Source organism: Nerophis ophidion, linkage group LG07, assembly GCF_033978795.1.
Source record: "Nerophis ophidion isolate RoL-2023_Sa linkage group LG07, RoL_Noph_v1.0, whole genome shotgun sequence".
NCBI classification, from domain to species: Eukaryota; Metazoa; Chordata; class Actinopteri; order Syngnathiformes; family Syngnathidae; genus Nerophis; species Nerophis ophidion.
In genome coordinates, this window is record NC_084617.1 from 52,488,088 (window position 1) to 52,514,126 (window position 26,039).

At 42.0% G+C, this 26,039-nt stretch overlaps 2 protein-coding genes across 6 annotated transcripts in view; one reads left to right on the forward strand and one right to left on the reverse strand.

Annotated features, from left to right (window-relative positions):
* Positions 1-1,658, forward strand: part of akr1a1a (aldo-keto reductase family 1, member A1a (aldehyde reductase)) — a 34,789-nt gene extending 33,131 nt beyond the window's left edge. For all 5 annotated transcript variants that reach the window (XM_061906406.1, XM_061906408.1, XM_061906410.1 and 2 more), the window contains 2 exons: positions 492-651; positions 713-1,658. In XM_061906406.1, coding sequence (XP_061762390.1) covers positions 492-651; positions 713-778 — 226 coding nt within the window. In that variant the 3' untranslated portion in view covers positions 779-1,658. The remainder of the gene's footprint in view (positions 1-491; positions 652-712) is intronic.
* Positions 1,218-24,838, reverse strand: vcp (valosin containing protein). The gene is made up of 17 exons (XM_061906404.1): positions 24,675-24,838; positions 20,018-20,129; positions 19,778-19,950; positions 19,555-19,697; positions 19,339-19,469; positions 19,137-19,268; positions 15,779-15,881; positions 15,350-15,483; positions 15,065-15,200; positions 13,042-13,154; positions 6,861-7,025; positions 6,665-6,787; positions 6,357-6,569; positions 5,988-6,296; positions 2,048-2,203; positions 1,818-1,972; positions 1,218-1,739 (listed from the first exon to the last, which is right to left on the reverse strand). The coding sequence occupies exons 1-17, from the start codon at positions 24,689-24,691 to the stop codon at positions 1,634-1,636; spliced, it is 2,421 nt and encodes an 806-aa protein (XP_061762388.1). The 5' UTR covers positions 24,692-24,838; the 3' UTR covers positions 1,218-1,633.
* Positions 24,839-26,039: the final 1,201 nt, after the last annotated feature.

Genomic DNA, 26,039 nt, shown 5'->3' on the forward strand with positions numbered 1-26,039 from the left:
CGTGCCCAAAAAGAGTATAGTACCGGTTTTGATTCATTAGTACCGCGATACTGTACTAGCACAGGTATACTGTACAACCCTACTAGGGACCAGTTTAATGTATGCATTATTTTCACAGACCAGCTTTCTACATGTGGCAGATAAACAGCAAAAAAATTTGCCTTTGGTTACAATCTAGCACATGAACATTTTATATGTGCATTCATGTACCATAACAAAAGAAGTTGTAAAATACATCTATAAAAAAGCTGATTGGTGTGTTTAGTGGGACAGGTGTAAATTGTTTCTGTGCGGCTCGGTAGCGAATGAGTCACGGAACGTTACCGGTCCTCGGACCGGTGATTGGAGACCACTGGTCTTGACGTTATTACAGCATAAGGTTAGATCTATGGAAATGAATTGTATATTTCATATGCACTGTTACCGGTCTCTTGACGTTATTAGAGTATCATGCTAGATCTGTGGGAATAAGTTGTATATTTTATATGCAGGTGGCACCTTCAGAGGGGTGTTGTGTGCATCCCCAAAAGTGTGACCCCCTCCAGGATCCAGCAGAACCTGCAAGTGTTTGACTTCACACTGTCTGAGCAGGACATGAAGCTCATTGACTCCTTCAGTTGCAGCAACCGTTTCATCGTACCAACAGTGGAGGTGATTGAGCATGCAGAACATGCTTTAATTTACAATAAATCATGATTTGCTTTTTCCTCAGATGGATGGCAAGAGAGTTTGGAGAGATGCTGCACATCCTCATTTTCCATTCCATGATCTTTACTGAGGATGAATAATCGTCTTGATTGGAACCTAACTGACATCCCCATGAGAATCATTCACCCTCAAATCATTTCATTCTTAACTTGGCGTGCATATGTAAATTAAATGTTCTCAGCATATTCAACATCTAACTTAGGTATATGCTTGTAAGTCAATTAAATGTCTGCCCAGCAATATTAGGAGTCACAACCATTTTCTTTCATCCATCCATCCACTACCGCTTATTCCCTTTTGGGGTCGCGGGGGGCGCTGGCGCCTATCTCAGCTACAATCGGGCGGGAGGCGGGGTACACCATGGACAAGTCGCCATGGGAGTGCCAACACAGACAACATTTTCCTTCATCATCCATCAAAATAGCAGTTAACAGCGCCGCTGTGTGGTCAGTATTATAATTACTCACGCACTTGTTTGGGTAAATGTAATCATTTCAAACAAAGCACTATTAACACTTTGTGAGATTTTATTTTCAACAAGAACCTTGACAAATTTGTAATACATTATATGCTACTGTTTTATTAAAAAAAAAAAAAGTAATTTAGCAATGTTTCTTTCCCCATTTTCTTAGGGTCAAGCATAGAATCCTGCCACTATATGTATCATCATATACTGAAAACGAGGCCACTCGATAAATCCCCCCACCCCACTGGAAAAGCTCGGTAACTTCCATTTGCAAATATCCCCTTGTCCCTTCCCACAACAAAGCCAGGGCAAACAACGTGGCTACATGCTGTCTCCGAGGGAAATCATACAAAAAAACAGGTACACAGGAAAGAAGCACAAAGTCCTAAAAAGGTGGAATCTGGTGAGAATTTGTACAGGTGTTATCCCTGTGCTGACCACTGAGGGGCAGTGTGTGACTTATCCATAAAGGTCGTCATCATTATCTTCATTGAAAACAGGGCCGGTGCCGCTTCCTCCTGTGCCATGGCTTGGACCGCTGCCGCCTGTTGTACTTGTGGGGAACCTGACAAAGAAGACACATTTTAAAGGGATTCTTCACTGCATTGCTCTGACCGTGCAGAACAGGCTAAAAAACTATTACCTGAAGCTGCCGAAGCCACGGCTCTGCTGCAGCGTCTGTGCAAACATCTCGTACTTGCGAATGTCATTGTCACTGACTGAGCGACGGGCAAATCGCATGGCCTCTTCAAAGTGGTCCTTCCTGATCTCAGGCACAGGGTCGTCTTCTTCCACCTCCTGAGACGAGCAAAAGATGTTAGGAAAAACTGAAGGTGATGCCCAGGCAAAGCGAGGAGGAGGTGACAGACTGACCATAGCTGAGGGGTTGGTCTGCCTCTCCCTCTCTCTGCGGATCTCGTTCTCGATGCTCTCCCTGATGGCCAGTTTACACGCCCGCTGGCAGATCTCTGTGAGGTCAGCCCCAGAGAAGCCATTGGTCATCTTGGCCAGGAAGTCAATGTCCACATCCTGGGTTGAAATGAAGAAAAGAGTCAGATAAAAAAGGGCTGTGACTTGTCCCATGTTTTTTTTTTTTTTTCTGCCAAAATGTTGTCTTTAGGCCTGGGATCAAACAATCGACAAAAATGAACGCAATGATTTTGCCAGCCTGAATACTAAGGTCTTGTTTGTTGTCCTCATCTCTTGCCTCCAAACAGCCAGCGACAGTTTGTGGCTGAGTTTGTGCCATAGCAAAATTAAAACAAGAGTGAGCGCTCGTCATCTACTATCTCTGTTTGGGAAGGCGGGGCCACAATCATACACACATGCCGAGTCCAAGTTAGCCATATAGTCCAAACATTGTTCAACATTGGCCAAATCTACAAGAAGGCTGCACGATTAATAGACATCAAAATTTTAATTAGCCTAACAACAAGAGCCTGAAGTTTTGTGTTTTTTTTTCCTCCACCATCACCGCTTGAGTGGCAGACATCTTCACCAACCAAGCAAGCTAGCACAACACTAAAAGCAGACTTCTCTTTCCCCTTTGTGCATATGGATTCACTACCGTGCTGGTCCCCTTCTTCTCCAGTGTGCTTCACCGGGATGTCGAAAGTGAGCGGCCCCTCGTCCATGTTGGGGATGTGTTGGCAATTTTTTATTTTATTTACAACCTACATAGCAGCACTACATGCTCACTGGGGGCGTGCCTTTAGCGTCCTCTCTCACCTGAAACCTTCACCCTTTAAAAGCCGCATGCTGTCGTCGCTCACGTCCGCTTTTCCTCCATATAAACAACGTGCCGGCCTAGTCACATAACATCTATGGGCTTTTGGAACTCCAGTGCACACACAACAACCTGTCTGGCTTCAATAAGCGATTCGATAAGGAATTGATTGATTGATACTTTTATTAGTAGATTGCACAGGTCAGTACATATTCCGTACAATTGACCACTAAATGGTAACACCCGAATAAGTTTTTCAACTTGTTTAAGTCGGGGTCCACGTTAATCAATTCATGGAATCGGTTCGATAAGAGGATTCGATAATGGGCTCGAACTCAATCATTTCTTAATGAACATCATCCCTACCAATCAGTGTTTGGTCATCTCTCGCTTCAAACAGAGGGAAAGAGGTCACACTCTGTTAATGGCTTTCAGCACCTGAGCGCACTTATTTAACAGTAGCATTAACTGAACGCAGCAAGTCCTCTTTTCAGTCATCTTTGTCTTGCTGAGAAGAGGGCGCCAGCTTTAAGCACACACGTGCACACACGCACACAGAAAGCAAGTACAGACAGCTTTACTACTCGCAACCCGCTAGTTAAAAGTGCCGCAAATTAACAAGAATTAGGAGTAGAAAATATGACTACGAAGCCAAATGACCTGTTGTGGGAATATTTAATCTTTAAATCTGATGGGCAGTATGAGCCCTACAACACGGACAAACGAGCAACAATGCTGTGATCAAATTATAGCAGTTAGCAAAGACAACATATGACTTAGTTTTACAAAGAGGGGAAACAATGCACTTTTTAGTATTAATTACTAATAACTAGGCATGATGATGTTCATTAAGAAATTATCGAGTTCGATGCAGTTATCGAATCCTCTTATCGAACAGATAGGTTGTTGTGTGTGTGCATGGAGTTCCAGAAGCCACAGATGGAGGAAAAGCGGACGTGACTGAGGACAGCATGCGGACGTTTAAGGGTGAAAGTTTCAAGTGAAAGAGGACATTAAAGGCACGCCCCCAGTGAGCATATAGTGCTGCTACGTGTTGTAAATAACAGACAAACACATCACCAACATGGACAAAGTGCCGCTCACTTTCGAAATCCTGGTGACGCACACTGTGGAGAAGAAGTGGACAGGCACGGCAGGGAATAAATACGCAAACCGGGCAAGAGAAGTCTGCTTTTACTGTTGTGCTAGCTTGCTGTGCTATTGGACAACGAGACTTGACTTTGAAAATGAGGAGAGGGAATCTGGCGTGTTTGATCGAGAACTTGCCCAGCTGTTCATTTCGGACACAGAAGATGAGGACTTTGATGGATTTGTGGATGGGGATTGATCAAAAAATAATGTGAGTACATTGATAAATACTTCAATAAAGTACAACCGAACTCAGCCTTGCTCCTGCTGCCTTTTCAAAACAGCGTCAATGCATGCTGGCGAATGTTTTAAGCTAGCGTAATTTTTAAGCAAAAGTATGTTTTAAACTAGCGTATGATTTAAGCAAGTGTATGTTTTAAGATAGCGTATGTTTTAAAATACCGTATGTTTAACCATGCCCGCGCCCAAAAATAAGCTGTGCCTTATTTATGCGTTAAAATACATAAATAGCACCCGTAACTGACACAGCAGTGCCTTTTAATACGGTGCACCGTATGGTTGCGAAAATAAGGTATAGTGGCTTCGATAACAAGAACCGGTTCTCAAAAAGGGATTCGAATCCATGGAATCAGTTCTTTTCTAACAAACAATCGGGAGAACCGGTTTCGAACATCATCCCTAAGATTTTCATGATTTTATTTTTTTTTGCCAGCAAAAATTTGTCAATTTTATTTGTTTGTTAAGTTAAGATAAATGTATTTACCTTCCAATTACAGTACAATGCTAAAAAATGTTTACAGTTAGGAGAATAAAAGTTGATACCCTTTTAAATGGTTTCATGTATAGGTAGGGGAAAAAGGGATTTTTAGATGCATCGTAATTCGTACATGGACGACTATAAAATCTATGAGTAAGCGTGAATAACCCATAATTTTCTTGTAAATAAAGTAATGCAGACAGTTCTAAAATGTGTGACTGCAACGAGCCATCTCCCAGAGATATCCGACCAGCTCCTTTATTTTAGGGCACTTATGTTCCTATTTTGCACACAATTCCATGAATCTAATAAATGTGATGGGAATTTATTTAACTGTTTTCTATTACAAATGCATCGCTTTTAAAAGTTGCAAGTAATAAACGCCTAGTTTGTGAAACGAAGACATGTAAAACTGCATCTACATACATAAATTAAAGATCCATCAAAAATCGATTTTTAATAGAATCATAGCTACCGAACTGTAATCAAATCGTGAGGTGCCCAAAGATTCCCACCTCTTGCTACTTGATTATATATTTTGATTACATTACATTATAAATACTGTATAGTTTTCCTTAATTATTTCTTCAGTTAAAGAGCATGATTTAGACAAAAGCTTTGAATCTGTCTGCATAAGCCAAATATTTTGAACAGGCAGTTATAAAATGTTTCTAATGTGAAGTACCTTGAGACAAGAATATGTTGATTAACAATCTAAAAGTAACATGTCTTCCTTCACTCGTTATTTTCACCTTTTTATGGATTTTTATGTGCAAAATGTAAAAATATAAATTTGAGAAAAAAACTAAAGGCAATTAAGTTATTTAAAATTGTGCACCTCCACTTTAAAACGTGTGTTCATTTGTAGCGGTCAAGGCAAGTCAGATCTGTGTTAGCTTTTCTCCTTTGTGCGCCTCAGTGATGTGAATATATCGATGATTCTTTTGTCGATTGTTATTGCAGTTAATATTCTCTTATTGAATTAAGTTGCACTTATAGTACATGTCAACTACATATTTCTTCTGAACGCTGCTGAGGAGATTATATTTCCATATGTTTAAGGTCATAGTTTTAGCAACTAAATTACCATTCATTATTAGCATGCCAATAAGTGCAAGTTAGCTTCTACCACTATGCATATATTTGCCTAAGCGTTTTTCTTTTTTGCAAGTGTTGGTTGTTAATTTCTGAATAAAATAAATCCAGGCGTGACTTGTCACCTTGCTGATAGGACTCTTGCGCAGGTTGGCCTTCAGGATACTCATTCGGCTCTTCTCATCGGGCAGGGGGATGTAAATGAGCTGGTCCAGACGGCCGGGTCTCAGGATGGCGGGGTCAATGATGTCCGGTCTGTTTGTGGCGCCGATGATGAAGACATTCTTCTTGCTGGACATGCCGTCCATTTCGGTCAGAATCTGGTTGATGACTCGGTCAGCTGCGCCGCCGCCGTCTCCCACGTTGCCGCCACGGGCCTTAGCTATGGAGTCCAGCTCGTCAAAGAAGAGGACACATGGGGCTGCTTGGCGAGCCTGGGAAGGCACAGTTTGTCAGACCAAACACTTAAATGTTGAGAAATTGTCATCACCAACCTTGTCGAAAATTTCTCGGACGTTGGCTTCAGACTCTCCAAACCACATAGTGAGCAACTCGGGTCCCTTTATAGAGATGAAGTTGGCCTGGCACTCATTGGCGATGGCTTTGGCCAGTAGTGTCTTACCACAACCAGGGGGTCCATAAAAGAGCACACCCTTGGATGGGGTCATGCCAAACTTGAGGAACTTGTCTGGGTGCTCCACTGGATACTGAAGAAAAAGATTGGTGAAAAACAATGACCACATTTTAAAGCTTGTCGTTTGTAATAACATGGAATGCATTGCTAAATATGCTTGGATCATACCTGCACCAACTCCTGCAGCTCCCTTTTGACATCTTCCAAACCACCAATATCCTCCCAGGTAATGTTGGGAACCTCAACAACAGTCTCTCTGAGGGCTGATGGGTTGCTCTGGCTCAGGGCCCACTGCACAACAGTGTTGAGTTAGTCATTGACAATAATTGGAAATGTAGATGAACACCCCTAAAAATGTTTGTACCTTGAAGTCATCCATGGTGACAGCAAGAGAGTTCATGACCTCGGCATCAATGGTCTCATCCTCCAGATCAATCAGGTCCATCTTCTTCCTGATGGCCTGCAGGGCCGCCTCGGAGCACAGAGCAGCCAGATCTGCACCCACGTGACCATGGGTCTCATTGGCAACCTGCCACAGGATACGTAGCGCTTAATAGTGCTAAAGGTGCTGCATTGTGCCATAGTAACAATCTAAACACTTAATGTAGGGCCAAGCCATAATATGATCCTGATTAATTTCAGTTTGATCACAGCGATCAGCTGTTAGCATAACCCCGATCATACAAGCCGGTAATGTCAGAAGATACCACAGTCGTAAACAGTAGAGATACAACAGTACTTGGTATAACCCTGCACGAAACAATCCGCTTTTATTGACTGTGTGTGTGTGTGTGTGTGTGTGTGTGTGTGTGTGTGTGTGTGTGTGTGTGTGTGTGTGTGTGTGTGTGTGTGTGTGTGTAACAATAGCATATAGCAGTTGAAACAATATTGAGAAGGAGCATCAACTTCATGACATACTTTAGTCTCCCTGACTGCTGCAGCTCACGTTGTGGTACATGCGGTAAGCCTGTCCTCAATGCAGATTCGCAGCCACTTACAGAATAGAATGCGTTTGTGACTGAACTACTGCATTGGTCCCCGACTGGGAGAATAAATACACCTAAGTTAAGGAGGGAAAACAAGACATACATCTAGGGCCGGGCGATATACTGAACATACTCGATATATCGTGGGTTTGTCTCTGTGCGATATAGAAAATGACTATTTTTTGAGTATTGGAGTATAAGTTCTCACCCAGTTGCTTTTAGCTGCGGGCATTACACTACATGCGTTCCTGACTCCCCTGTCTCTCCTTCGCACAGAGAGATAAAACAAGCGCACCTTGCTACATACATCACATACTGTCGCACGTGCAACGTCATATGCCCACGCGGAGCCGAGAGGTAGCGGTATGGGTAACGTTAGCTGTGGCAGGTGGTGCTAGCGAAGCGAGTGGTAATACGAGAGAGAAGGTGCCAATCTGGTAACAAATGGAGGAATAATGAATTCCCATGTAAAAAAGCACAGGTCCTTCGTCTGGCGGTGGTTTGGCTTCAAGCGGGAAGATGTTGAACATACAACCGTAATACGTCAAGTATGCGGCAAAAGCGTTGCTACAAAAAATGTAGCAGCACTACCAATTTGTAGCATCATTTGAAAAGTCACCCGCTAGATAATGAAGAGTGCTTTAAACTCTGCTTGTCAACATCTCGGCCGGTGCCAAACCAACAAAATGCTGGCGCAACCTGCACATCAACACCATTTCCACATAAACACCTTATAAAAAAATTGTCAAAAGCAGGAGGTAACGTCCTCAGCAATCTACCACATAGCGCAGGACTCACACAATTTGATTTCTTATTATGCAGTTAATTTTAATTTGAGAGTTTTTAAAATATCTTGTGTGACATGACATTATGCACAAGCGTGTGCTTTGTTTTAGAATATTGTAGTGGCGTTCTGTACAAAAAGTGCACTTTAATTTAGTGTTGTTTTTATATGTCATCTTATTGACACCATGCACAAAAGTGCACTCATAGCTTGTTTTAAAAAGGTCTCTGACAATCTTGCACTTTCGGTTTTAAAATTACATGAAGGTTTGTGCCACTGCTTAGTAACTGTTTAATAAATAAAGTTTTGGTCAATTGACTTAGCTGTGATTTCTTCTTTCTGCATGAAAGTTTAAAATTAATGTAGTATGAACAAGAACTTTTAATGTAGACACATACAATCATCATACTTGTGTGATTATAGTTATCATGTGTTAATTTAAGGCTAAGGCAAAATAGAGATATATATCGTGTATCGTGATATGGCCTAAAAATATCGGGATATTTTAAAAAGGCCTTATCGCCCAGCCCTACATTCAATTTTGTATTTTCCATCAATTGCTAGCTTACCGGATGTTGACCGCTAAAAAAATAATACAATTGCTTGGCAACAAAAGATTACACATTATAACATATTTTGATTGACAACATATCAAAATATGTTTTATTTTTAGATTACAAAATCCCAGAAATCTACAAAGTAACAACTGTAACATTAAAATAAACTAACTAAAATATAATTAATTAAAATTAAATAGCCGTTATTTATTGAAATTTTGTGTCAAAGGCAAGCCAAAGGGAATCAGGGCTGGGGCATAATAGAGCCGCAGGTTGCAGACCACTGCCCTAAGCACGAAGCTAAAATAAAGGAATAGCTTCGAAACAACTCTGTACCCATTCTTGACTGGTCCAGCCAGAGCCCTGACCTAAATCCAACTGAGCATCTCTGGAGAGACCTGAAAATGGCTGCCCGCCAACGTTAACTATCCAAACTGCCAGAACTGGAGGGGCTCTGCAAAAGAGAACCGCAAACGACCCCCAAATCTAGGTGTATAAAACTTGATGCATCATTCCCAATAAGACTCATGGATGAACTAGCTCACAAGAGTGCTTCTACTCAATACTGAGCAAAAGGTTTGATGTCTTATAACCATATGATATTTAAGTTTTTGTTTAATAAATTCGCAAAATCTCCTCTCTGAGCTGCCACCTTACCGTGGTAGAGGAGTTTGCGTGTCCCAATGATCCTAGGAGCTATGTTGTCTGGGGGCATAAAGCCCCCTGGTAGAGTCTCCCAAGGCAAACAGGTTCTAGGTGAGGGATCAGACAAAGAGCAGCTCGAAGACCTTTATGAAGAAGAAAAATCATGGACCCAGATTTCCCTCGCCCGGACGCGGGTCACCGGGGCCCCCCTCTGGAGCTGGCCCGGAGGTGGGGCACGATGGCGAGTGCCTGGTGGCCGGGCCCGTTCCCATGGGGCCCGGCCAGGCACAGCCCGAAGAGGCAACGTGGGTCCCCCCTCCAATGGGCTCACCACCCATAGCAGGGGCCATAGAGGTCGGGTGCAATGTGAGCTGGGCGTCAGCCGAAGACAGGGCACTTGGCGGTCCGATCCTCGGCTACAGAAGCTAGCTCTTGGGACGTGGAACGTCACGTCACTGGGGGGGAAAGAGCCTGAGCTAGTGCGCGAAGTCGAGAAATTCCGACTGGATATAGTCGGACTCACTTCGACGCACAGCAAGGGCTCTGGAACCATTTCTCTCGAGAGGGACTGGACTCTCTTCCACTTTGGCGTTGCCGGCAGTGAGAGGCGACGGGCTGGGGTGGAAATTCTTGTTTCTCCCCGGCTCAAAGCCTGTACGTTGGAGTTCAACCCGGTGGACGAAAGGGTAGCCTCCCTCCGCCTTCGGGTGGGGGGACGGGTCCTGACTGTTGTTTGTGCTTATGCACCAAACAGCAGTTCAGAGTACCCACCCTTTTTGGGAACACTCTAGGGAGTACTGGAAAGTGCTCCCCCGGGTGATTCCCTTGTCCTACTGGGAGACTTCGACGCTCACGTTGGCAACGACAGTGAAACCAGGAGAGGCGTGATTGGGAAGAATGGCCGCCCGGATCTGAACCCGAGTGGTGTTTTGTTATTGGACTTTTGTGCTCGTCACAGTTTGTCCATAACAAACACCATGTTCAAACATAAGGGTGTCCATATGTGCACTTGGCACCAGGACACCCTAGGCCGCAGTTCCATGATCGACTTTGTAGTTGTGTCATCGGATTTGCGGCCTCATGTTTTGGACACTCGGGTGAAGAGAGGGGCGGAGCTTTCTACCGATAACCACCTGGTGGTGAGTTGGCTGCGATGGTGGGGGAGGATGCCGGACAGACCTGGGAGGCCCAAACGCATTGTGAGGGTCTGCTGGGAACGTCTGGCAGAGTCTCCTGTCAGACAAAGTTTCAATTTCCACCTCCGGAAGAGCTTTGAACATGTCACGAGGGAGGTGCTGGACATTGAGTCCGAGTGGACCATGTTCCACACCTCTATTGTCGAGGCGGCTGATCGGAGCTGTGGCCGCAAGGTAGTTGGTGCCTGTCGGGGCGGCAATCCTAAAACCCCTTGGTGGACACCAGCGGTGAGGGATGCCGTCAAGCTGAAGAAGGAGTCCTATCGGGTCCTTTTGGCTCATAGGACTCCGGAGGCAGTGGACAGGTACCGACAGGCCAAGCGGTGTGCAGCTTCAGCGGTCGCGGAGGCAAAAACTCGGACATGGGAGGAGTTTGGGGAAGCCATGGAAAACGACTTCCGGACGGCTTCGAAGCGATTCTGGACCACCATACGCCGCCTCTATCAACTATCAACACCGTGTATGGTGCGGATGGTGTTCTGCTGACCTCAACTGCGGATGTTGTGGATAGGTGGAAGGAATACTTCGAAGACCTCCTCAATCCCACCAACACGTCTTCCTATGAGGAAGCAGTGCCTGGGGAATCTGTGGTGGACTCTCCTATTTCTGGGGCTGAGGTCACTGAGGTAGTTAAAAAGCTCCTCGGTGGCAAGGCTCCAGGGGTGGACGAGATCCGCCCGGAGTTCCTTAAGGCTCTGGATGCTGTGGGGCTGTCTTGGTTGACAAGACTTTGCAGTATCGCGTGGACATCGGGGGCGGTACCTCTGGATTGGCAGACCGGGGTGGTGGTTCCTCTCTTTAAGAAGGGGGACCGGGGGGTGTGTTCCAACTATCGTGGGATCACACTCCTCAGCCTTCCCGGTAAGGTTTATTCAGGTGTACTGGAGAGGAGGCTACGTCGGATAGTCGAACCTCGGATTCAGGAGGAACAGTGTTGTTTTCGTCCTGGTCGTGGAACTGTGGACCAGCTCTATACTCTCGGCAGGGTTCTTGAGGGTGCATGGGAGTTTGCCCAACCAGTCTACATGTGCTTTGTGGACTTGGAGAAGGCATTCGACCGTGTCCCTCGGGAAGTCCTGTGGGGAGTGCTCAGAGAGTATGGGGTATCGGACTGTCTTATTGTGGCGGTCCGTTCCCTGTACGATCGGTGCCAGAGCTTGGTCCGCATTGCCGGCAGTAAGTCGAACACATTTCCAGTGAGGGTTGGACTCCGCCAAGGCTGTCCTTTGTCACCGATTCTGTTCATAACTTTTATGGACAGAATTTCTAGGCGCAGTCAAGGCGTTGAGGGGTTCCGGTTTGGTAACCGCAGGATTAGGTCTCTGCTTTTTGCAGATGATGTGGTCCTGATGGCTTCATCTGACCGGGATCTTCAGCTCTCGCTGGATCGGTTCGCAGCCGAGTGTGAAGCGACCGGAATGAGAATCAGCACCTCCAAGTCCGAGTCCATGGTTCTCGCCCGGAAAAGGGTGGAATGCCATCTCCGGGTTGGCGAGGAGACCCTACCCCAAGTGGAGGAGTTCAAATACCTAGGAGTCTTGTTCACGAGTGAGGGAAGAGTGGATCGTGAGATCGACAGCCGGATCGGTGCGGCGTCTTCAGTAATACGGACGTTGTACCGATCCGTTGTGGTGAAGAAGGAGCTGAGCCGGAAGGCAAAGCTCTCAATTTACCGGTCGATCTACGTTCCCATCCTCACCTATGGTCATGAGCTTTGGGTCATGACCGAAAGGACAAGATCACGGGTACAAGCGGCCGAAATGAGTTTCCTCCGCCGTGTGGCGGGGCTCTCCCTTAGAGATAGGGTGAGAAGCTCTGCCATCCGGGAGGAACTCAAAGTAAAGCCGCTGCTCCTTCAAATCGAGAGGAGCCAGATGAGGTGGTTCGGGCATCTGGTCAGGATGCCACCCGAACGCCTCCCTAGGCAGGTGTTTAGGGCACGTCCAACCGGTAGGAGGCCACGGGGAAGACCCAGGACACGTTGGGAAGACTATGTCTCCCGGCTGGCCTGGGAATGCCTCGGGATCCCCCGGGAAGAGCTAGACGAAGTGGCTGGGGAGAGGGAAGTCTGGGTTTCCCTGCTTAGGCTGTTGCCCCCGCGACCCGACCTCTGATAAGCGGAAGATGATGGATGGATGGAATTCGCAAAATATTGTACCCTTCTGTTTTTTTTCCTATCCAGATGGGGTTTTGAGTGTACATAATGAAATAGAATTAACTTTTTTCATTCAGCAAAAGAACTGCAATGAAACAAAGAGCTAACATTTTAAAGGAGTCTGAATACTTTCCCTACCCATTGTACGAGATGTAACACAAAACAGCTAAATAACGTGTGCTGTTGTAAACTATTTACATAACCAAAATATTGTTGACAGACCTGTTCCAAGTCCACGTCATCAGCCAGCTTCATGTTCTTGGTGTGAATTTGGAGAATCTCCAGTCTTCCAGTGGCATCAGGAATGCCAATGTCCACTTCTCGATCAAAGCGGCCTGAAGGGGTTCAAACATCTTGTTAGCTACACACTAGAAACAATATGACAGGCAGTTAAAACGGAATGTTGAATACACTAACTGTGTATTTTACTGTAGTCAGTGTTCAAATGTGTAAACACTCTGGTAGCTTTAGTTAGATTGCAAAACAGGCAATCATTGTTTGAAAGGCTTAATGTAAAGAGAATCTATTTTGACCATGAACTGTACTGTATTGTACAGTCAATATGGATTCCAACGTTGAACTGAATTAACGACAAGCTACAGGCTGAGAAACGGGTCACATGGTCAGGGCAAGCAAAGCATAATAAATAACAACAGTTGATATTTGTCCATTAAACTGTTATAAATGTATTAATTGTCTGCATGATTACAATTGTTTAACATTTTTGTAATTAAAAATCACAAAACATGCACATTTCCTAATCATAGACAGAGAAACCTAATATGAGGATGCCATTATAGGCTTAGTGCGTACCCAACTTACAATGAGTGAAATGCGCCTATTTCCATATGCACTGGACAAATACAAGGTAGAAACCAAAAAAGCGTGGTGGCAAGGATTCCCTCTTTTTTTACTGCAAAGTAAGCTAAAGTGTATCTTAGTGCCGTCAGCAGTCAGCACCATTGGCAGAGGGTGTGACTATTTGTTAGACAGTGTGTCACCAATGTGATGTTTGCAGAAGCAGTTTTACACCATAACTTTCTGCACAAGTGTGACATCATCATTCTTCCAAATAGGACAGGGGTCGGCTACCCAAAATGTTGAAAGAGCCATATTGGACCAAAAATACAAAAACAAATCTGTCTGGAGCCGCAAAAAATTAAAAGCCATACAGATAGTGTCATGAGATATAAATTGAATTATGAGGACTTAAAGGAAACTAAATGAGCTCAAATATAGCTACAAATGAGGCATAATGATGCAATATGTACATATAGCTAGCCTAAATAGCATGTTAGCATCGATTAGCTTACAGTCATGCAGTGATCAAATATTTCTGATTAGCACACTCCACATAAGTCAATAACATCAATAAAACTCACCTTTGTGCATTAAAGCGCAACGTTTTAAGTTTGGTGGACAAAATGAGACGGAACAAGAAGTGGCATAAATCACGTCTTAGAAAGTCGGAGAAAGTTATGCATGTAAACAAACTAGGGTGAGTTCAAGGACCGCCAAAATTAGTAGGACAAAACGGCGCTCGCCAAATATTCGAACCAGTGAAGCATGTTTAATTTAAACAGTGTGCTTTATAGCAATTAGGGGGGTTCATGAAATGTTTGTCCTCCTACAGAAACCAAATTAAAAGAAAAAAATTGTTTTTTTAAACCCTTTTCATTACCATTTTTCATACATTTTAGAAAAAGCTCCAGAGAGCCACTAGGGCGGCGCTAAAGAGCCGCATGCGGCTCCTGAAATAGGACTATCAATTCAGTAAATCATACTGACACGTGCTGAGTCAGAGCTTACCAAGAACATTAAGTCATGGAGTTTCTAATCAAATAGACCAACAAAAGCAGTTGTTTCCATGGCAGCGCAGACTTTAAAAGTGCTTTGATATATTTTTCAAACAATATTGTTGACAAGCATCCTAATTTAGTGGCAACCAAAATCGTGATTATGATTAAAATTTGAGTAATTGTGCAACCCTCACAATGTCAAAAGATTCAAATACAATTGCATATACAATTCAAAGATTGCAAAATCAAAAATATTTTTCATTAGACACAAAAGTTTTCATCAATGTTAACTTTGTAATGTTTGGTTTCATCTAAGGCTTTGACAATAGAGAGATGTACAAGCAATGTCACTCAATTGACTACTCTATACTAGACTTGAAAAACAATTCATAAACAAACTATTTTACATAAAACTGCGGATTCTGACGGAAATTACTGTCATTTACCAAATCGTCTGAGAGCTGGATCTATGCTGTTGGGTCTGTTTGTGGCTGCCATGACGATGACATGAGCTCTCTGTTTGAGGCCATCCATCAGAGTCAGCAGCTGGGAGACAATGCGCCTCTCCACTTCCCCATGTGTCTAAAAAAAACACATTGTTGCAGGTTTATTCACATCGGAGAGTCTATCTACTATTACAAACTAGTACAGTATATAGATGCGTATAACTTCTTAAGTGCAGATTTGTGTTTAAGAATAAAATTGTGCATCAATTTACCACTCAGGCTTACCTTCTCACGCTTGGGGGCAATAGCATCAAGCTCATCGATGAAGATGATGGCAGGAGCATTTTTCTCTGCTTCCTCAAATGCCTTCCTCAAGTTACTCTCACTCTCTCCAGCCAGCTTGCTCATAATTTCAGGTCCTTTCAAAAACAATAACGTTTTAATTTTTGAAACCGTGTGGGAAGGGTTATACACATGCCTTATTTGTTATTGAAGTACGTATGGTTATTTGTGAAATGACAACCAGACTTATCTCAAATACAGTATGTTTTTAGTTTTGGTTTTGAGTGGTCATATTAAAAAAAATAGGTGGCTCTTAATATGTTTTTGAGATGGTCAACTCAATAACAACATCAAGTAAAACTAGTCCAGCCAGTTCTACTGACAACAATACATTCATACATAAACATGCAGACAAGTATTAAATTTCCCTACCATTAATAAGGAAGAAGAAAGCTCCAGTTTCATTGGCTACAGCCCTTGCAATCAAGGTCTTTCCAGTTCCAGGGGGTCCATAAAGAAGGATTCCACGTGGGGGCTACAAAAATAATAATTGTGTAAAATAACACTAATGTGCTTGGTACATTGCAATTTGTCATTGCATATCATAGGAGTATTAAAAAAAAACAATAGAAACAATATATATTTTACCTGGCAGGAAATTTTTTTTTTCCTGAATCAAGTCTGCACATGCGTTGATGTGTTTAAGTGACAGCAATGTGCCAGCAATGTGCGAGCAACATAAACATGAGATAGAACGAATATCCTCTTGTTACTTTTATACTAATCATCACAAATGTAACAATTGCTTTGGTTAACTTTATATCCATTGCAGCAAGATACGATCATTGTTGTGAGCCATGTATTGCCCTCATATTATAAGATACCCCAAAATTAACTAACCCTAGGGCGGTGTTGATGAAAAATATTATTGTAATACATTGATAATAGGAACTCTGTGGGAAAATGTAGTTTTAATTTGCAATCTATCGCTGACAGTAAGAGGAATTAAATTATGGAATTGATTAAATAAGCAAAGAAGTCAATGTATGAATATAATCCAGTTTAAGAGGCTGTTCAAAATACAAGTGTTACAAAGTAAAAGAAAGAAAAACGATAATACTTATGGAAAATAACATTCATCTCATTAAGTGAATCATAACTTAACTATTAAGAGAACTGTTGTAATTAGAAATCAGTTATATAAATGGTGTTACAAATTGATACAGGAAGTAAACATTTGTGTAATTGCTAATAAGTGGAAAGGGGATAAGATGAAATAAGCGTCGTGTCTTCTGACTCCTTTTCGGGCATGTTAAGGGAAATTAAAAATATCTGATGTATCATACTGAGCCTACATGCATGTTCGAAATAAACTTCAACCAACCAAAAGTTGAGAGCAACAAATATGAGAATCCCAGCTTAGACAATTCATCCTATGAGTATTTTAAAGTATGCCATTTTTAAACAATACACCTGGAGAACATGTAGTTATGAGCAGATGATAAAACTGAAAATGTACTCAAAGTGTAATGAAAATCCACCATTACCTTTTTGAGCTTTAATGCTAACTGACAAAAAACCTGATATAACCAAAAATAATTCATGCAATACATTAAATTGTAAAAATCCAATACAAATGTGTTTGATTCCAATTACTCTTCTTCATTTTGGCATGCTTATTGTCCGATAATGTTTCAAGCATTGTGGATTGTTTTAAGATAATCAATAAATTTGAGAATATATTTGATCCATAACCAAAAAGTTGAGATGTGCAGATCGATCGCCAACTGATCAGTATTGAATGATTTTCTTAAAAAAGTATGAGATGGCCATTGCCGATTAATGCCTTCCAAGGGTAGTAACTGTATATGATCCGATACTAGAATGGTTAGATCCATATTTTTATTTTCTCAAAACTGTTTTTGCTAATGTTTACTGATTCGGAGACAAAGACCATGTTCATAGGAGGACTTTAATGGCCAAAATTATTTATTATGTGTTTATTGTTCTTCGGTCAATGGTCAACAAAGCAAACAATCAGTTGTACATTCATAGATTGAAAATAAAAAATGTTGCAGACCGAAAGGTAAACGTTTAGGCTGAAGTTAAACACTTATTGCGCCTAACCCTATAAACAATTTCAAGTACAAAATAAACTTCCGAAAATTATAAAATGTCCTTTGCACAACTTATTATACACATTATAAACAACATTATAAACAACATGAACGTAGTTCAATTTTATACACAGTACAGGCATGTGAAATATCCCTGTGTACATATTAAACCTTTGCACTAATTATATATACAATATATACAAACAATTGTACTTCTATTATTATTTATATCTCATGTTTAGTTTTTAATTAACATTAATCATAGTATTAATTACAATGTTGATTTAAGAGTGATATATTTTTTCAAGACATTGGTCTTAAAGTGTTTTTTAAATGTGTGAACGGAACTGGAACATTTTAAGGAATCATCCAAGCTGTTCCACAGTTGAACTCCTCTAACAGAAACACATCTACTTTTTAAGCTTGTTCTTATTTTTGCTTTCTGAAAGAGAGCTGAACCTCTGAGGTCATAGGGATTCTCTCTGGGTTTAAATCTCACTTGTAAACACCCAGGCAGCATGTGGTTATGAGCTTTGAAAGCCACAATAGTAGTATTGAGGTCAACAAGATCGTGCGGTTTTAATGTTTTTAATTTAATGAACAGAGCATTGGTATGGTCATTATAATTCGCATAAGTTACAATTCTAATCGCTTTCTTTTGAAGTAAAAATATAGAGTTGATGTTTGATGTGTAATTGTTTCCCCAGATTTCAACACAATAGTTAAGATATGGGAGTATGAAAGAATTATATAACGTGATAAGAGCCTTTTGATTCACAGAGTTTTTAATTTCATGTAACATAGCAATATTTTTTGCCATCTTTGTCTTAAGTATATTTATGTACAGTTTCCAATTTAATTTATCATCTAAATAGATTCCCAAAAATTGTATTGAATACACCCTTTCTATCTCCATATCATCAATTCTTATATGACGCTGTATGTTATTTTTCCTATTTCCAAAAATTATATATTTAGTTTTATTTAGGTTGATTGATAGTTTATTGGCATCAAACCATTGCTTTAGTAAGTGGAGTTCGATCTCTACAGTCTCTAGGAGTTGGTCAAGGTCTTGCCCAGACTTGTATCATCAGCAAAAAGAATACAGTTGAGTTTTTTAAGGATTTTAGAAATATCATTAATATACAGTAAAAACTATTTTGGTCCCAGTACAGAACCTTGGGGTACTCCATGCGTTATGATCTTTTTGTCTGAATCTACATTGTTCATATGCACATACTACTCTCTGCCACCAAGATAACTTTTCAACCAATCATGAGCAAGACCTCTGACACCAATTTCAATGAGTAATAGAGTTTGATTTTGTGTAGTTAATGTTTCCCTTTAACTGTTTTTCTCAAACAATCGTATGTATTAAAAGAGAATAATAAACAAGTTAAAATAGTGTGCTGATAGTGTTAAACTGTCAATAGCGCTCACCATAAATACATTGAAAAAAGTACAGTTAATACTGCACATGTGATTTGGTATGGATATTGGCTGATTTATTGGAATAATCAGCATAAATTCATGAGCAAAACATCTCTACAAAAAGAGCTATTTGTCTTTTATACAGTAATATCATAAGGAAGTAATTCCAAACCCAAGCATCAGGACAAAAAACCAAATGCAGCAACATTCCAAAGGGAAAGTGGAGCTATGTAAATCCATACCTTGACACCAATGGCCTTGAAGAGTGCAGGGTGTCTGAGAGGCAGCTCCACCATTTCTTTGATCTGAGCTAGCTGCTTCCTCACTCCGCCAATGTCGTCATAGCCAACCTCGTTCAGAGACTCCTCTTCATCCTGCATGAAGAGTGTTCAAAGTGTGAATTTGGTCAACTCATGTACAATCAGACTCGCTTGCTATACCCACCTCTCTCCTGATAGGCTCTCCCTCACAGTGAATGACTGTGTCGGGAGCAACAATGCAGTAGGGAGAAGGATCGGTCTCCACCACTTTGAATTCCACGGCACGCATGCCTCCTCTAACCAGGAAAATATCACCTTCACACAGTAAAAACGAGAACAAATTGAAATTCATACCCTGCATGAAATCATTTTGGATCATCAGGACCTTGCGTCCACTAACCTTTGCGAATTGGCCTGTAAGCCTCCAGGAAGTACGGCTTGAGATAAACCTCAAACAAGTTGCCTGTGATTCCTTCGACAGTGTCATCTATTGGGAGGACATGGATCCTCTTGCCATACTTCACATCAGGACATGGCTGAATACTGGAGGCAAAAGCAATGCACTTATTTTTTTTATCCATGTATGGGATGAAGCAAGGTCAACTGTGAAGTTTCACCCCCACCTGATGACATCACCCAGTCGGACCCTCAGGTTGTTGCGGACCACCCTGTTCATCCGAACCTTCTCATCAGAGCAGGTATCATCAGAGAGTACAATGCACACGGTCTCACGTCTTTTCTTGCCCTTCATCAGCACTGTGTCTCCACGGAAGAGTTGCAACTCATCCATCTTGGTCTGGAAACATTGTTGGCCTATTTTAGTATTCCACTGTTAAAATCCCTAACCTTTGAAATCGACATACCTGAGAGAGCGAGACCACACTGTTGTCTTCATTGATGGATTCATCCACAATCAGTCTGTTGGGCCTGTTCTTCTGTTTCAGAATAGCAGTGGCTAAATCATCATTCTTTGCTCTGAATGGAGAAAAGCATTAAATTAACAAATCATGTTAATTTTACTTTCTATTTTAATTAAACATCTGTCACTGCCTGCGTATCTCAAGCCTACACAATGTGTAATGAAAGTTTAACTCTACCCCTATACCAGTGGTTCTAAACCAGGGGTGCCCATTACGTCGATCGCGAGCTACCAGTCGACCGCGGGGGGTGTGTCAGTCGATCTCCAGCCAGGCTTTTAAAAAAAATAGACCTAAAAATTAGTGATCATCAATCTTCACCAAGACGTCACTTAAATGACATTCACGGTACCGGAGATGACGCTGGCTGCTGCAAGATCATTATTATGAAAATATGACCGAGAGGAAGGCGAGAAACACTTTTTATTTCAACAGACTCTCGCGCCGTACCTTCCGTCAAAACACTAAAGGCCGACTGCACATTTCCTATTTTCACAATAAAAGCCCTGCTTCATGCTGCCTGCGCTAACTAAATACAGAGTCTCGGAAAACTGGCGTGCACAAGTGCTCCCTCAGAAAGCTGGCGTGCACATCACTTGTGCACGCCAGCTTTCCGAGACTCTTATTTTGTTAGCGCAGGCAGCATGAAGCAGGGCTTTTATTGTGAAGATAGGACATATGCAGTCGGCCTTTAAGAGTTTTGACGGAAGGGACGGCGCGAAAGTCTGTTGAAATAAAAAGTGTTTCTCGCCTTCCTCTCGGTCATTTTTTCATAATAATGAACTGGCAGCAGCCAGCGTCATCTCACAAGACCCTCAGGTGCCGTGAATGTCAATCAAGCAAGCTACGGAATTTGCCGCCTCACAAGACCCTCAGGTGCCGTGAATGTCAATCAAGCAAGCTACGGAATTTGCCGCCAATGTTTTTCTTGTGTGTAGAAGCTGGATGAATTAGATGCCAAAAACCAACCACTTTCATGTGGCATTATACAGAAAGGACAACTTTTTTTTCTCCTCCATTTGAAAATGTGCGCGTTATCATCATTACTGTCTGATTCCAATCAATGCAAGTCATCAGAATCAGGTAATACACCAACTTATATTCTTGTCTTTGTGAAAGAAAGACATCTATATGTGTTACACATGCTTGTATTATCATTAAACACATTTAACTTGTTTACAAAAATGTATCTTTCATAAATAAATAAATATAAATGATATATATAAATGAGGTAGATCCCCTCGAGTTGGTCAATTGAAAAGTAGCTCGCCTGCATAAAAAGTGGGGGCACCCCTGTTCTTAACCTTGTTGGACGTACCGAACCCCACCAGTTTCAAATGTGTATTTTCCGAACCCTTCTTTAGTAAAAAATAAAAAGTTTTTTTCTCTCAAATTCAAGACAAAGTTATATGATTTTTCTTTACTGGTGCACAAATTGAACCGTGCATGAACATCACCGTGTTCAAAGAACAAAACCCACACAGTGCATAAACTCACAACAAATGACACACCCGCAAATCAGTTTGACTTGTGCTGTTGCCGCATCCATAATACGCCGATAGGGAGAAGTTTTTATGTTCACCAGGCAATTACTTTGACTCAGGGGCCAAATTTTGAGAAAAAAATGTCTCTAGGGGCCGGTATATCTATTTTTAGGAACACTAATACAAAACCTTGGAATGATATCAGATTGAATGCTAAAAACGTCAGGAAAGACCACCTTAAATAATGGAATGCAATTTTACATTTTTTTTACTGAATGAGACACCCGGGATATACATGAAAATAAAGAATGTGGCATGTACAATATTAAACTACAAAGGATAAAACAGTGAATATTGACAACATATGAACGTCACCCCCCTCTCCATCCACATATTTTACAATCAAGCGAAACAAAACAAAAATGCAACAATCAGCGAAATATGAATGCATATGGTGAAAAAAACACCAAAAAAACCACCTAAAATCTGATATATATGAATACATTGTAAAAATCTCCTTCCGCGTCTGTCCCTGACACCTACATTTTAGGCTCTGGAAACACTCTGTTGAAATGTTCCCCACCCACACTGCTTGGTGCCTCATCTGACCTGCTGTTAGTTAGATGACCATAGTAACTAGTATATCATGCAAAAGCGCAGATTTCAACCATTGAAATGCTTAGTATAGTTCAAGACTTACGATCATTATAAAACATGAGTGCACATCATAATGGCACTACACTTTCCATCTTAAAGATCTAAAAAAAAATATTTGGGAATGTCCGGCGGGCCAGACTGAAAAGCTTAACGGGCCGCATGTGGCCCCCGGGCCTTAATTTGCCCAGATCTGATGTACACGATGAGTCGGGTGTGACTTGACCTCCACCGAACCCCTGAGGCCGACTCACTGAAACCCTAGGATTCGATCGAACCCAGGTTAAAGGCCTACTGAAATGAGATTTTCTTATTTTAACGGGTAAAGCAGGTCCATTCTGTGTATCATACTTGATCATTTCGCGATATTGCCATATTTTTGCTGAAAAGATTTAGTAGAGAACATCCACGATAAAGTTCGCAATTGGAGAAAAGCCCTGCCTCTACCGGAAGTCGCAGAAGATGACGTCACATGTTGATGGCTCCTCATAGATTCACATTTATTTTAATGGGAGCTACCAACAAAAACAGCTATACGGACCGAAAAAACGACAATTTTGCTCATTAATTTGAGCGAGGATGAAAGATTCGTGTTTGAGGATATTGATAGCGACGGACTAGAAGAAAAAAAAACGCGATTGCAATCGCGTTGCATTGAGACGGATTCATATGTTTTTAGAGACATTTACTAAGATAATTCTAGGAAATCCCTTATCTTTCTATTGTGTTGCTAGTGTTTTAGTGAGTTTAACAGTACCTGATAGTCAGAAGTGTACGTCCACGGCCGGGTGTTGACGCGCAGTGTCTCGGGGAAGGCGACGGCAGCTGTACGCATGGCGCAAGCTCAGCTGATATCCGGTAAGTGGCGACTTTTTAACCACAACTTTCTCACCAAAACCTGCTGGTTGACAAGTGGTCGGGATCCATGTCCGCTGTGATCCATAGTAAAGTTTCAACTACGTGAATTTTAAACAAGGATTCACCGTGTTTGTGTGGCTAAAGGCTAAAGCTTCCCAACTCCATTGTTCTACTTTGACTTCTCAAATATTAATTGAACAAATTGCAAAAGATTCAGCAACACAGTTGTCCAAAATACTGTGTAATTATGCCGTTAAAGCAGACGACTTTTGGCTGTGTGCGCAGCGCTCATATTCATAACAGCCCGTGACGTCACTCGTACACGTCATCATTACGCGATGTTTTAAAGAAAAATGTCCGGGAAATTTAAATTTGCAATTTAGTAAACTAAAAAGGCCGTATTGGCATGTGTTGCAATGTTAATATTTTATCATTGATATATAAACTATCAGACTGCGTGGTGGGTAGTAGTGGGTTTCAGTAGGCCTTTAAGAACCACTGCCCTATACTGTAACGCAGTAAGTATATTAATAGCATGTGTTTAGGGAGCCAATGTTATTACATTGCTTCAACAAATATTGTCCATAAGTATGACTGAACATATATATATCAATCATCCAACAAACATATTCAGTCATGATTTAAAAAAAAAAATACTGAATTGAGTAAACATTGCACTTCACCCAAATCCCTTCATGGCATATAAGAATAAAAGACGACTGCCGTTGAAAAAAAAGACTTTTTAAAAAATGACAAACTCACGTTTGTAGAGGTTCTAAAATAATCGGCGCTGTGTTTTTTAAGAATTCATTACCATGTCGTTAGTACGCCAATGTTAGCCTTTGAGCTAAGCGACTGGCGAGAAAACAAGCCCAGATGACACAGCAAAAGACTCAAGAGGAATTACTCGGTTAGCTCTACAGATCCCTATTTGAAAAGAGATATTTCTACGTAACTGCTCATTGTGGTATACTCCACGCCACCTTCCAACTTGTGGCGTGTATTCGTCGGGCAAAAACATTTTTTAACCGTTAGTGTTATCTTGTCAGTTAAATGGGCTCACTTAGCATGAAGGCTAAAAAGGTTAGCCTGCTAGCTCGCCAGTTCGCTTCACGCACTGTCGGCAGTGCTGTGACGCGGCCAGCGGCCAGCTTGCTTGTACCACGTAGTTACGTTAATATCCCTGCCATTTCGTTCCCTCGCCAAATATAAGAGATAGGCTGGCAAACAAATAGAGTTGGTGTCGGGATAAAGGCCACCTCTGTGTGACGGTGGATGGTTCTGGCCTCAATGGTGTTGCTATGCTAACACTTAGCATCCATCGGAAAGCAATGACTGCGCTTTGTCAAGTCGTTGGCAACACGGCAAGTTAGCGCAAAGCCGTTAACCGGAGAGCGACAGCAGGGAGAAATGAACACCAATCTGACAACTTCCATCAAATGCTCGGGATAATAGTAGCTTTTCAATGACGTTCGCCATGAAGTAACTGACCCCGTTAGCTGTATTGCTAATATGTTAGCCGGCGAGCTAACTTTGATAAACTTGTGATATAAGGACATTACTTTTAGACAAATGTCGCATTGAAAAAATAAATAATGTGTACTTACTCCCCTCCCGATGCCATTGTTGTCCACTTGGGTTACAATGAATAAATAAAGAAAATCTAGCTATATATGCAATGTTTCACTGTCTTCGTTCTCCTACTTGGACTACTATCACGCGAGTGTTGAGGTTTTCAGTGGTTTTCTATAGTGGTGTGCAGACAGCGCGGTGCATCTTCGGCCCCTATTGGTTAGTGCTGTTCATCACATTTGTCGACCAATAGCAAACAGGGAATATGACGTCACGACGTATACGACTATCTTTGGCCATTTGCAAATTTGTACGATGCAGCTAAAGCCCGCCTTCTCTTCGTTCATTGGCCATTAAAACCTGCCACTCAGAAGAGATACAGTAAACCAATGAATGCGCACCGCGTTAAAGAATTGATAAACATTTAAAACCACTTCCCCCACTCCTTTTAAGTTAAGCGATGCTTTTTTTTTGCCGTAGTTAAAAAAAAAACGCTACACCTCAGTTTGTCTGGAAAGACGACACATGTTTTTAGTTTGTATTACCAGCGGTGACGTTTGAGACGACAGCACCATGTGTGCGCTTTGATTGTTGTGTATTTGGAGGACAACGTCGTCGTTAAATTGGCACGTCAGGAGGACGTCCTGGCGATTTTGTTGCAAAATCTTCATACCACAAACATGTATAAAAGTGTAACCAGTGAACTGAAAACACTTATTTGCTGTTACAATTGTGTGACTCCATCCATTTCTACGGCTTATTACCTTTGGGGTCGCGGGGGGCGCTGGTGCCTATCTCAGCTACAATCGGGCGGAAGGCGGTGTACACCCTGGACAAGTCGCCACCTCATCGCGGACAATTGTGTGACTCATTAGTGTGAATGAGTCACCATTTTGTGACTCATTCACACTAATGTAACATGCATTATTCAATTCCTTTCAAATTGTATAAATCCTTCACGGTGGAAGAGGGGTTAGTGCGTCTGCCTCACAATACGAAGGTCCTGAGTAGTCAGGGTTCAATCCCGGGCGCGGGATCTATCTGTGTGGAGTTTGCATGTTCTCCCCGTGAATAAGTGGGTTCCCTCCGGGTACTCCGGCTTCCTCCCACCTCCAAAGAGATGCACCTGGGGATAGGTTGATTTGCAACACTAAATTGGCCCTAGTGTGTGAATGTGAGTGTGAATGTTGTCTGTGTTGGCCCTGCGATGAGGTGGCGACTTGTCCAGGGTGTACACCGCCTTCCACCCGATTGTAGCTGAGATAGGCACCAGTGCCCCCCGTGATCCCAAAGGGAATAAGCGGTAGTAAATGGATGGATGGATTGTATAAATCCATTCATCCATCCATTCACTACAGCTTATACTCTAGTGCTGGCCAATTACATGTAATACTATTATC